The following is a 13,330-nucleotide window of genomic DNA, read 5'->3' as shown; positions in this document are numbered from 1 at the left end:
CTATCTCAAGCAGAAGTTAGCAGAGAGAGAGAGGGAGAAAAAAAATCTACTTCTTGTTCATGGTCTGGCAGAGTTGCAGAGCACATTGTTTTCATTTATTTATTTTATTTCAGTTGGCAAGGTAGAGGTGAGTTAAGTTTTTCATTTTTTTCTTTTTTCTTTCAGCAGTGGGAGGAAAAAAAGGAGGTCACATTTGTTGGCAGTGCTGTGGGAGTGCGCTGATACGAGTACGAGGGCTTTGTGTCAGGAGACATTTTGTGGCAGGCAGTAGAGAAACTTAGTGCTATGACAAGGGCTTTTCTCTTCTTTAAAAGGCGTGGCGACCCCCGTGACCCACTGAGTTGAAATGGAGGCCACCGCTGATTCTCATGCCCTGATTGAAGGGGAAAAAAAGTTTCTGGCAGCAACTGTTTCATGAATGAAAACAAACAAACAAAACTGTAGAAATTGTGTTTGTGGATGTGTGTGGTGTATGTGTTAGGAGTGTCAGTTGCCGCTGCTCATACAATACAACTGACCTCGACCCTGAGGCGAGTGTGTCTTCAGTGTGGATACAATCCTATGATATATCCTTTTTCATGGCTTTTCCTCCCCGTTGTGTAGGGCTATGTACTGTCAAGGCCTGGGAGGAGATCTCATTTAGCTGTTTCTGCACACACACACACACACACACACACACACACACACACACATATATACACATACATTATGTACTCTATTCACACATGACCGTAGACTTTTAATGCATTTAAATGGCCTATCTAGTGGAGCACTTATATTATACAACACTTACAGCAGTTCGAAGATAAAGCTGATGACATTATATTCACATTAATGGTCTTTATTGGCCTCTTTTGATGTTCAGATTGTTGATAAAATTCTGCTTTGATTGGTTTTTGAGAGAAGACACTAAACTGTAACTGATGGCAGCTTGTGGAGCAAAGATTGTAAAGCTTCCATTCAGTATGTTAGTGCTGAAACGGTTAGTTGATTAACCGTTTGATAACCAATAATCAAAATTCTTGATGAGTGCTTCTCAAATGTGAGCATTTACTCCTTTGTTTAGTTGTACATTTAATATCTTTGGACCGTTGTTCGGACAAAACAAGTCATCTGAAAACCTCACCTTATGCTTTGGGAGCTTGTGATTGGCATTTTTGACACTTAATAAATGATTAATTGGTAAGTCTGCAAAAAGTAATGGATAAATGAACCATTAATGGAAATCACCATTAGTTGCAGCCCTGGCGCATGTCAGTCATGTAGAAGTCAGATGGTAAAAGCATTTGACATACAGAAGGGTGACAAATTATAGGGCGAACCCTGAATAAGCGAGTGGGGAGACAAATCAAATGCAGATGCTCGGATACAGGTGTACAGCATGATGCATTTAATCAATTGCTGAGTAGATCCAGTTAACCTCAATTTTGGAACAAGGTGTCTTTATCCTATGATGAAACATTCCTGGCTGGAGCGATGTTGTCTTGCAGGAAGACGATATCTAGCCTTCATCTGCACGGGGTCAGTGAAAAGTTTTTAAAAAAAGGATGTAAAATATGCTATGACCTTTGCCACACCTAAAATAGATTTTGGAGCAGTGTTTAGACTTCACCATCCTCATCAAAACATCAAATGGAATATCTTTTTCTGGAATGGTGTTCCTCCCTTCAGAGTTCAGAGACTTGGAGAATCAATGAGAAGAAGCCTTGAAACTGTAGTAGAGGGTACTGGTGGTGCAAATTATATTCGTCATCCGTCGGTTTATATGACTTCAGTTGTTGGCATAAATGTTATATTATATATTATAATATGAGGGGGTACCTAAGCACAAGTTGGAATAGTAGCATGTAGAGCTAATAATGTAAAAAGTGATTTAAGTTTCACACGGATGCCCCCAATTTGTTTCCCCCTAGGTTCAAAGAAATGCAGGAACAGCAGAAATACAGCGACGGCATGGAGATCGCATTTGTTTGAGAAAATAACCATGGCTGCATGCTCGGAAAAAAAAAACATACTCACAGAGAAGGAAAAAAATATCTCAGTCTAGCTGCTAAATACATATTAACAGATTTCTTCCACTTCAGCATTGAGTAGATGCAGGGACGCGCTCCATCTTTGGAAAGCGAGGATGCATCCCCGCTCTAATCAATTCAGGTAGGGCAGCATTATCTGTGGAGCTGCCACCAGAGCCGCGCTGCACAATAACTCAAGGAGGGCATTTGAGAAGTGTGTGAGTTTGATCCTGTGCCAGGGTGATGAATAGCTGTTTTTTCTCTTTTGTTGCCCATCAGCACTTTTATTCTGCAGTTAATCCGCCAGGCCCACACTGTAATTTTTCACCTTGCTGTGTGATTGTGTTTGTGTGTTTGTGTGTGTTTCTGTATCTCGCTGTCAATGGAATGGCCCTCGTTCTCGTATAAACGTGAACGCCTGCATCCCGCCCCACCCTGCTGGCATCGGAGGCTGATTTAAAGGTGTGTGTCAGCACAGATACGATTGACATCTCGTGAAAAGTTAGTGATGAGTGGGAGCCTTATATAACATGTCAGTGGGACTCGCGGGAAGGGGGGCGACGCTTGTTACCGGGGTGTGTCAGGTGTTAAAAGGATTGTCATGTTGTTGCAGATAATACAGCTTAGCGACTTGATTTACTACACCGATGGTGGTGAGGCGTTCTGCTTGGACCTCCTCCAGCTGAAACCACATCCACACTAAAGCGGCTAGATAATAAAAAAAAACACGTTTTCCTTCCGTCCACACTGAATTGGTGTTTTTCACACAGAGAAATTGATCTTTTTGCAAATGCTCTGTTAATCTTCAGATCCTCAGAGAGGATTGGGAAAATGGATCTTTTGGAAAATTACATCATAACCCTGCTCGGACCATCATAAAGTAGCACTTTTTTGAACCGCGATCTAATTTCCGTCATCTGACTACAGAAGGGAAAAAATAGAACGTTTGTGAGTACATCTCTGTACCACATGTTGGCTGTGATGGCATGATTTTGTTCTTGGCTGACTAAAAGCGAACACAAAAACAAATGCTCCATTTTTTTGGGGGGTGTTTTAGTATGAACTTAATGAAACTTACCTAAAAAGGCTAGTGTGGTAGCACATTGTTTTCACACATACTAAAAGGCATTTTGGCTTAATTTGAATGACTGCACAAATAAATGGTTAACAGGCCATAAGTGGAATGACCTGAAATTTTGTATGCAGCTCTACACCCCAACAGAACTTCCCCACCTCTTCCTCCTTCTCCTCCTCATGTCTCTCAGACCAGCTCTGATTAGGGAGTTTGGGGTCCTCGTGGTCATATTTTAATACAAGCCTGAGCACTCTGAGCCCCTCCTCAGCCTCGTGCTCGCCACGTCTCTTCGTGGTGGAGGGGCTAGCATTCCTCCAGAGAGCTGTTCTACATACGGGCGGACAAGAAGCACAGCTTCGCGCAAAAGCCTGCTGAGACTCCACACCATTTATCTCTCAGCTGCAAGGTTGGGCCAGGACTAATTGACTGAGCTGTGTGTGTGAGTGTATATATGTGTGTGTGTGTGTGTGTCAGTCCTAGTCCCTTGAAGCATGGCGCATTAGTACAGCCTGAGATGATAGGATGTGGTAAAGAGAGAGGCCAGCCTTGTGTTGTGAGCCCATCAGAGGGGCCTCGGATAAAAAGCTCTCCTGTAAAGTCAGTTATTGCTCTGGCTCTCCAAAATATGGCCAGTTAAACTGTGCTCAGGGAGCAGAAAAACCACACTGCCTGTGCTGCATTTAAAAGCAAAGTTCTGGTTTCAATGTGGGTCTTTTTTTTGTAGTTTTGGCTATCAATTATCAGTTAAGATAAAATTGTGCTTGTCAAAGTAATTGCTTCGATCTGGGAACACGTCCGATGTTATAAGAAGCACAAGGGATCAGGCAGGTTGTGAACAAACACACTTTATTTTGTGAGGAAACCATAAGCGAGTGCTCCTGATATGTTGATACTAAACTGTCATTGTATAGGAAAACTGTGTAAGACAACAGGTCAAAGGTGAACCAAGATGACAATCTGGAAACGGTCGCTGACGTTTACAACGGACAGCTGACTCTTTTTTTTTTTTTTTTTGAGCGAAGTCATGTTCCCAGATCTCAGTAATTAACTTGATCAGTACATTGTTATTGTTACCCTTAGGGTTAATGGCCAAAGCTACAATATTAGAGACAAACTGAAATGATTATATTTAAGGGTTCCTGCCCCGTCCTCATGTGGTGCAGTACAGACCTCGTACTCTTTCCCTGCGTTCCTCTCACCACTATGCTCTGGACTTTATCAACACATTGTTTAACTTGGCCTCCTCCCAATGTAAGCCCAAGTACAGCACGGAGTTGGCTGTCTCACCATCCACAGGGAGTGGGCTGAGCGATGTATGTCTTTGTGTGCGTGTGTCTTTGTGTGCGTGTGTGTGTGTGTGTGTGTGTGCGCGTGTGTTTGTTCGTGGGCACATTCTGGGGTGGGGGGAGGGTGGAAGCACCTCATTCTCCTGGACCAGGAAGCTTTGAATCATGCTGGCTCTTCCTGGAAGGACCCAGAGGGAGCCGAGCCGAGCCGGCTGGACACAGGCAGGCTGTCTGAGCCAGAGCCTGGCCTCTCGCTGACACCAAGCTGGTGGCGAGCGTAATTTCTTACCTCACCCTCGCAAAAGCAGGCCACGCCTTCCCTCTGCTCACCAGGTTGGCACGCTGCGGGCGTTTTCCTGTACTGGGAACTGTTTTCAGCTTCGGCTCTGGCTGTGGCTTGCACTGATAACCTCAGCCTCTGGAACTTTGAGAAACAAGCATTTATTGATTGGATGTAAATAGCACAAGGTGGGCTACAGTAGCTTAGATAGAAGTTCTGCCCTGTTTGTATATTGCAAGACTAAATTTTCATTACTGATGCCACTAGTTCAACAATTCTGCAGTTTGAAGGCATTCAGTTTGGCATGCTTACCGAGCTAAATATAATTGTGTCAAGCTGTCACCTGCCTACGCTGTCACAGGCTCCGTTTAGTTCATGGAAATCACACTCTCCCCTGCCTGAGGTGCTGAGGATCTGGGCATGTAAGTTGATATTAATAGTAGAGCCGGGCTGGTGCTGCAGGGTGTCCACACCTTCCTGTTTTCTCTTTCTTCGTTTTGGCCTCGCGCTGACAGATTTACCTCTGGAGGAACTCCAGCATCTGAAAGGGAAAAAAGGCCTCCATTGTTCAAATGTGGCTCTAGTGGAAAGAAAACAGGGCCTTTTATTTATTTTTTTTTTTTTGAAGAAAATAACAAGTGGGTAATAATGTATTGCAATATCAATAGTATAAACAACCTTGTCATTGAGACTTTAGTTTGTTATTTCTAAAGGACATTTAGAGGACAGAGGTGTTTTTTCCAGTAAAGTGTGCCTCTTTGGGTGGAAGTGTAAAGTCTCTGGGAGAAGTTTTACTCGCTTTGAGGAGGTTCTCTTTTCTGAGTCTCTGAAGAGGCTTGCTGAGCTCTGGCGTCTGATAGGAATCAGCTGTAAGGGGGATGGATATTGCTGTGCGTTTTCTTGCTGCACTCTGTCAGATAAGTTTAACAGTTGTCTCTCCCCACAATTTTCCTGTCAAACTCCGCAGGGAAATTAAGTCAGGAGAAGTAACTGCTGAAGTTATCCAACTCCATCTTAAAGCGAGTGATTCTAATTTTTCGAGTCTTGGCAAGGATTACTACAGAACTCACATTGAGATGTTACATCAAAATTCAAAGAGGTTGTAGCTTCAGCTAAAAGATACAGTAAATACAGACTTCAGAGCTGCAGTGCATTTGACAACTCATTGAAAGATTTCATCTAAAGCTTTCCTGAATGAGATATAATTTGGCAGTTTACTAAAAATAACCAGTTAGATAATCTTAATCTTTTTAACTGTCCATCCAATACAGATAAAAATATCCTGCTTCTGACTGCACTTGAACCAAACAACTCAACATTTAATCACTCAACACAATGAGTCAAAGCACTGTTTTCCCAAAAGATGCAACATCGTCCAAATATTTCATTCCATCTGACGATTGATAAAATCCCTGTGGTTTCAGTGTGGTTTCTGTATTTTCGCCACACACTGAAAATGTGGTTAGATTGGCTGTAAAAGATTGTTGTACGGAATGAGGATTTATGGTTACATAATACAATTCAAACAGATCTAAATCAAAAGACCATTCCCTTCTAATCCTACCTCGTTCTAATCTTCAGAGCTTTAAACTGTGAGTCATATTATTTTAGTGTAATGTTAAAAACCACAGCAGCTGTTGATTTTTCATCATAATTACTAGACAAATGTTGAAATCAACTTAGATGCTAGAAAGTGCTCAGACTGCATACCTGTGCCAAGGCCTTAACAATCTTCTACATTAGTTTTTATAAAAGAAAATGCACAGGTTTGTGATCTGGATCTGAATCTGTAACAGAATAAAGTGATGAAAAATTGTGGGGTACATGTGCCAGAATCATTCATTGTTTCACTCAAGTGAGTAGAGTAAGTCAAATACAAAATATTCACTGATATTCACCAAAAACCTATCTTTGTTTGGTTGGTCTATGCTCCAAATTTGAACCAGATTTCACTCAAATTAACATTTTTGACAGGGGGCTGAAAACAGTCTCTTTGGTTTATCATAAATCAAAGGGAATATATTAAGTATTTAAAAAATGCCTAGCCCTGTTTGAATCCATTTTTCCCATTACGTGCAGACATTTGTGGCTAAAAACTGAGACAAAGCAACAACTGTCAGTGATGCCTGTTTGAAATTCAAAAAAAGAAAATGCGTAGTGTAATTTTTTTCTTCTGTATCGCCTTGTAGCAATCTGGCTTGCCAATCACGACCAACCCTTAAACAAATAAAAATCTGTGATGGTCGAACGCTTTGACCTACAGTTTGTGGTTCACTTAAACTGCAGAGGGTCATTCTGCTTTAGTAAGTCAAAAAAAGCCCTAAACGTCTCATCAGCACCAGAAACAGTTGTGAAATCTCTCTCAGCATTGATGTTTTTGTCCCCTCGGGGTAACAGCCAGGTGGGAAATATAACCTTTCTCTGTGATGTTTCTAATGCGGATTGAAAACTTGTTGAGTAGGGATTTTCTGGATTTGTCCGTCACTTAAATGTTTCATTGAGAAAAATGTAGGTCTATGTTAAACTATTCCCCGCAGTATTGGAAGTTAACTGTTTCACATCTCCCCTAAATGTCAGAACCTGCACTGTGAAACATCAGAACAAGAGTCTCCCCCTTCAGCGGTGAGCCTGAGGCTTCACTAGCACTTCTTCACATCCTTAGAAAGTAGAGTCTTAGTGGAGCAGACCCGAAGGCTTAATGTCAGCAAATTAATTATGGATTCACCCAATTAGTTCACAAACTACACTGTGTTCGAGGGAAAATGATCATTCCCCCAAATGACTTGTCTCTTCAGTCTTTTCCCTAGTGTGCATTGTGCCTCTCTCAGAATTGTGTGTACGCCATGTGTGCGTGCTGGCCTGCATGTGTGAAGCTACACACAGCAGGCAGGTAGCCTGACCTTTTTAATTATTCAATCTCTCTAACTCATCCACTGACACTGTCTTAGCCGGCTCTCACTCTGTCTCCAGCTTGGCTTTTTAGCAATCTCCCTCCTGTCCAAACATATTTCCATCTGTCTTTAAACAAAAGGAAACAGCTTCTCTGCTCTGTTCTTCAGGCTCTTCCAAATCACACTGATCTGTGTCAACACATGAAGTGATACTGTAACTGTAATGACTGTTTTGACTGTGTGAGATTGCCTCAGATCAGTAGCCTTCCCCCCCAAGTGTCTAATAAAGTAAGTAATCACTGCTTTCTAATGAGAATCTGTCAGGGGCGTTGCTCCTATCTGTTTACCAAACCAAATTATTTTCTTATTTCGGCAAAGTCAATTAATCACATCGGAGACAATTCTGTTAGTGTTTGCCTCTCAGTAGGAAGATGGATTGCAACAACGGCGTTGTCATCATTAAATTTCATCGCATTACAAGAAGATGCTGTTTCAAATTAATTCAATTTGACTTTTGTTCTTTCACATTCACTTGTGGTTAAAGTCATAATGTCATGTGGAGTTTTTTCTGCATTAATTAATCTATAGAATACTTATCTTATTAATTCAATAAAATGTCAAAATGTAGTTCACACAGCCCAAAATGGCATCTTCAAATTTGTCTGTATAGTTCATATAGAAAAATGCAGAATATTGAGAAAGTTTAACCAATAAATGGTTAATATTTTTGATTCACAAATGATTATGCTATCATAGAAATTATTATAATTAGTATGATTAATAATAATTAGTCTACTGAAAATGAATCAGTTAATGAGCTAACCTTTTGGGAAATTACCTCCAAATAGATAGACTTGTCCTGTCTGTATCAACGAACTATGGTGGCATCTACGTGTGTTCGACCTTAGATACACCCCACGTCAGGGATTTGATTCGTCTGAAAAACACTAAACTTGTTCATAAGAAGTTCACTCATGTCTGTGCACTAATAAGAATCTGCAGCCAGGAGATGGTTAGCTTAGCTTAGCATAGAGACTAAAGGTGACAAAATCTGCCATATTGCTCACTATCTTGTTTGTTTAATCCGCACAAAAAAAGTGTAAAAATGTTTTTCAGTCTTTATGCTAAGTCTAATGGACAGATAAGAGCGTGTTATCGATCATCTCATCTAACTCTTGGCAAGAAAGCAAATAAACGTGTTCCCAACATGTCAAACTATTCTTTTAAAGACAAATAGATTAGAAATCTGCCGTTGGTTCATATTCAGTTTTCTGTCACTTATCGTTTCAGCACTAACTGAAATCACTCCTTTGTGCGTATTTGTCTCTATCTGTTGTGTTGTGTTAAACTCCCCTTCCCCCACCTCTGCTGACAGTACTCGGACAGTGATCTCTGTGTGTTGCTGACATTGAGCAGAGTTTGTAGACTGTGATTGTGCTCAGAGCGGAGACGTCCTTGGGAGACAGAGCCGGTCGTCACAGATATGGATTCCTACATTTAATGTCTCGGCCTCTCGCGCACAAATGTTTCTCTTTCAATGAGCTGTGGCCCCGCAGGCAGAGAGTTTTATCGATCATCTGACTTTTAATGCCTCTTAAATATTAAGATTCATGTATATGACCTTTGTGTTTGGATTGAGAGTGCAAAATCCCTGCCTAAATACCCTTTCAGGCCCTGCTGACTGCACTGCCGGCTTTGTTTCAGTTTATCTTTTGAACCGTGGAGAAAATGTGCCCAGTTTCATACATTTTTTTTTTTATAAGAGCATGAGGGTCATGCTTGGCTGTGTTTTAGAAAGTCTTGGAGGGAGTTTCTTGGACTTGTAGTTGGCTGAGTAAATGAGTGCAGGAGAGACAGGGGTATAAGAAATGGGGAAGGTTTGGCCTCTGTGTGGGTCTTGTTATCCTCCATGAGCACTCTTTTTTTTTCTACTCCCCTCCCTCTCTGTCACTCTCACTCTTTATGTCACACACACATGCACAAGTGGACAGCCCTGGAAGAGGGCCCGGTGATTGATGACTCTGTGTGAGAGACCTCAGAGGCAGCAGCACTACAGAGAGATGGGCAGATGAAAAGAAAGGAGGAGGGACAGGGAAAACAACTGAAATGAATCAAGTAACAGGGTGAGGTTTCCCAGCAGCCTGTTAACATACTGCAGCCAGAGTGCTGCCCTGTTGGAAAGACACCCTGGAAGTGACCCGTTGTGTGTTGCTTCCTCGCGTCAAAATTGATTTTTCCGTCTACAGAAGACATCGTAGACACAGATCTCTTATGAAAAGGCAATTAAAGGTACTCCCTGTTGTTTCCTCATAAAGACCTTGAGGTCTAACAAACTTGTTGAATGCTTTTCCTTTCTCATAAACAAAGGGAGTTTAAAAATAGATTACATTTTGGGGGCTGAAACTGTTATTCTCATAATTGATTAATGTGATGGTTTTGTGATTAATCGATTGATAGTTTGGTCTATAAAAGTACCAACAAATGCTTTGCATGGTTGCTTAAAAATAAGTATTATCAAAATATTTGAAGATTATTTTCCCTAATTGATCAATCAATCATTTTTGCAGCTCTAAAAAATTAGCTTGCACTTTTCATTTGACTAGTAGTGGTCAAAAAGTCAAAACGAAATGTGCAGTCTAATGAAGTATTTTGACTAGAATCCAAGTTATTTGATTACATAGCCCTGATGTTAATGTTGGATGGCACACAAAATTTTTTCCAAAACAGATTGTAGACGTCAGGATTGTGGTGTCAGACTCTGCACATTAATCAAAACATTTCTTTCTGATGTTCAACAAGAGAGAAATCCAGTGCTTTGTGTGGTGCGCACTTTTGCTTTACTCTACAAGTTGTCTGAAAAAAATGAAACAATCCTATACACCCCCTCTTCTTGGTGTTGTCAAAGGGCATTCTCTGAAACATTAAGTCATTAACTGTAGGCAGGTTGAGAGGCCTACAGTAGCAGAAATATGTCTGAGAAATATCTTTTGTCTGTTAGGTATCATCAGGTCAAGTGTCTGAGGGAGGGTTTTCCTCAAGGTGCTGTATACAGCTCCGTGTACCTCCCAGTGTGATGGGTCTGTGCAGTCCCATATGTGTAGACGTGTACTGATAGTGTCACATTTGACAACTACACACACCAGCCCTGAGCTCCAGTCCAGAACAGCCAATTCTGACAAATTACACTGACGACTGAGGAGAGGGCAGACTCACATCCACACCACCCTGACTCCTCGCAGATAACGATGGAGGGCGTTGTTTTTCTGTTGAACTTGTCTTCCTTCTCCATTTTCTTTCTTCTAAATTCTGACTACAAAGGAATGATGAAGACTTCAAGTCATGTCTTTGCCCTGATGCTTTCTGGCAGAAAGGGATGTTTTCATGGTCTCAGCACTTTCTGAGAGGAGAGACGCCTCTGGCTCTGGTCTTAGATGAGCACAATGTGGAATTTGAGTTTGAAGTGCAACATTTAATCCCTGTTGTGTTGCAATAATTTTGCTCTAGTTCTCCAAGAAACTGATTCTCGCTGTACTCATAATGTACTGCCTGTGGAAAAACTACATACTCTTGGTTTTCTCTGTAACAAACATGCATTTGTACATATATTTGCCTAAATGTCTACTAGTGATACTGAATTGAAGGCTTTCTCAAGTAACATTTTCAGCCTGCTATAACTTCTGAACTTCTGTAATACTGATGTTATCTGAAATGGCAAGTGTAATTACAATTACAATTGCCATTCCAAATCCTGGTCAAAATAATTAGCAAGAAATACAATTCATTGCATTAGAATTTGTATTATTAAAGTAGGTAGAGATGTGAGCTTGGAGGAGAAACAGGCATGTAGTCAACTGACACTTAGTATATACACATATTAGAATAGAGGTGTAAGTGAGATGGTGTGCTCCCCTCTGAGTAGATTTTAACTACCCTCTATTGGCCTGAATGTGTCATTACACGACAGTCTGTCAACCTTCAGGTGCAGCACATCGACTCAGGAGCTTCATTTTGTCAGATGATGAATCTCTCCTCGCAAGTTCAGCTCCTTTAGCATTTCCTCAGATCAACTTTTGTCAGATGAATAAGTATTTTTCTATGCTTGCTTTGGCAATGGCTGTGAGGGCAAAAAAAAGAAAGAAAAGAAGGTAAAAGCAGATAGCTATTTGTCTGAGTCGACATACCTCCAATGTCATCGCGATCAATAAGGTATGTGACGAGTGACAAGTCAGATGGAGCTTTAGATGAATGTTTGTCAGTGGAAGAAAAACACACTTCAAACAGGAGAAAAGTGGAGCTTTTAGTGCACGGTAGCTTTGTCACTTTTTAGAGCAAATGGGGCACTTTGTCACCAACAGTATCTGAGTAAGTGTGTGTGTGTGAGAATGTGTGTGATTCACTGATTTTCTGTATATCTATTGCCTGCAGCTTCATGGGCTTTTTGTGAGCAAGAGGCTGAGTGACTTTGTAGTCAAGGATTCTTTAATGCCTTCCCGTGTCAGGGAGTTTTTTTTTGTGCTTGTACATCAATAATATGTGTATATACAAAATGGTGTGTGTTTGTGTGCCAGGGTTGTGTTTAACCAGGTTCTTGCCTTTCTTCCAGGTGTATGTGCCGAGGCGGTATGCCCCGGGGAATAGTGCTGACAGTGCACTAGGAGTCTGAACCTTGTCAGTATTTGTGGCTGAGGAGGAGAGGTACCCTGCCGTGCCGAGCCGTGCCCTGCCGTCCCGTGCCGTGCTGTGTTTGACGCCATGTCCCTGACTGACAAACACAAAGTGAAGAGGCAGCGGCTGGACAGGATCTGCGAAGGTAAGGTTACATGTATGTGTCTGTCCTTAACTTTTTTTATGTCACACTTGTTTTCTCTGTATCCGACAAACACTGAAGTCCCGTTTTCAATACGTGCAAGCAAAGCTGATATCATATTTACAATCACAATTCTGGGTTTCACAGTTAATTCAACTCTGGGGTTTGATATTGATGCTTATGTGCCAAGCTCCAGTGCATCAAATTAAGTGTTCTCTCTCCACTAGTAAATAGTAGTTGATGTTTTTTGTCTGTTTAAATGTCCAAATGCTTTCAATCAGTTTTGTTCTCAAAGATAGAGAAATAATTCAATACATAATCATGGTCTCAGTAGTGAGCAGAATAAGTTTGATGGTCACTGAGCATTAAGCACTGATGTGGTGACATAAAACTGAGCTAAATTTGGTTGAAAAGTTAAAATGTTTAGACCTCTATGTTACATATAACTATTGGTTCAATGACTGTATTTTGATTAATGTTTTATTTTAAGCAGGTCCTGAATTACATGTGGAAATATGATAATTTAAATGATGTTGAAACAATCGTTATAGGTAACCCAAATGAACTAAAACCAAATTTATCCCAGTTATTTTACCTGCAAATCACCAAAAACAATCTTACTATACGAATAATTGAGTTATTTTGCTAAAGAAGTCCCATCTAATTTGTTGTCCCTCTAGTTTTGTTTTTTTAATTTCCCTCTCTGACACTGCTTCGGAGCTATACATCCCCTGGCCAACCATCCTTATTGTTATTAGCACAACCTTAAGACCTATTGGTGATCAATACCCATTGACTGCAATAATTTTCTCCTGGCACACAGCACATGTCAGATACTACAGTAAGCAGTGTATATATGTTGACCTCAGCAACAAACAGTCATCTGGTGGATGTAAATGAGATTATTGCTTTACTCTGGCCTCTCTGTAAGGCGCTGGTTGTTTGTGTAGGAGTGTCTGTTATGTGACTTATGGTTATG

At 41.0% G+C, this 13,330-nt stretch overlaps 1 protein-coding gene across 4 annotated transcripts in view; it reads left to right on the top strand.

Moving 5' to 3' along the window:
• The window catches only part of LOC127373791 (C-terminal-binding protein 2), a 94,262-nt gene that overhangs the window by 29,145 nt on the left and 51,787 nt on the right, over window positions 1-13,330 (top strand). For 2 of the 4 annotated variants that reach the window (XM_051418552.1, XM_051418551.1), the window contains one exon: window positions 12,148-12,366. In XM_051418552.1, coding sequence (XP_051274512.1) covers window positions 12,297-12,366 — 70 coding nt within the window. In that variant the 5' untranslated portion in view covers window positions 12,148-12,296. The remainder of the gene's footprint in view (window positions 1-12,147; window positions 12,367-13,330) is intronic. The other 2 variants (XM_051418553.1, XM_051418556.1) reach the window with 1 other exon arrangement.

The sequence above is a fragment of the Dicentrarchus labrax genome, unplaced genomic scaffold (assembly GCF_905237075.1).
Source record: "Dicentrarchus labrax unplaced genomic scaffold, dlabrax2021, whole genome shotgun sequence".
NCBI lineage: Eukaryota > Metazoa > Chordata > Actinopteri > Moronidae > Dicentrarchus > Dicentrarchus labrax.
This window is presented reverse-complemented; position numbering and strand designations above follow the sequence as displayed.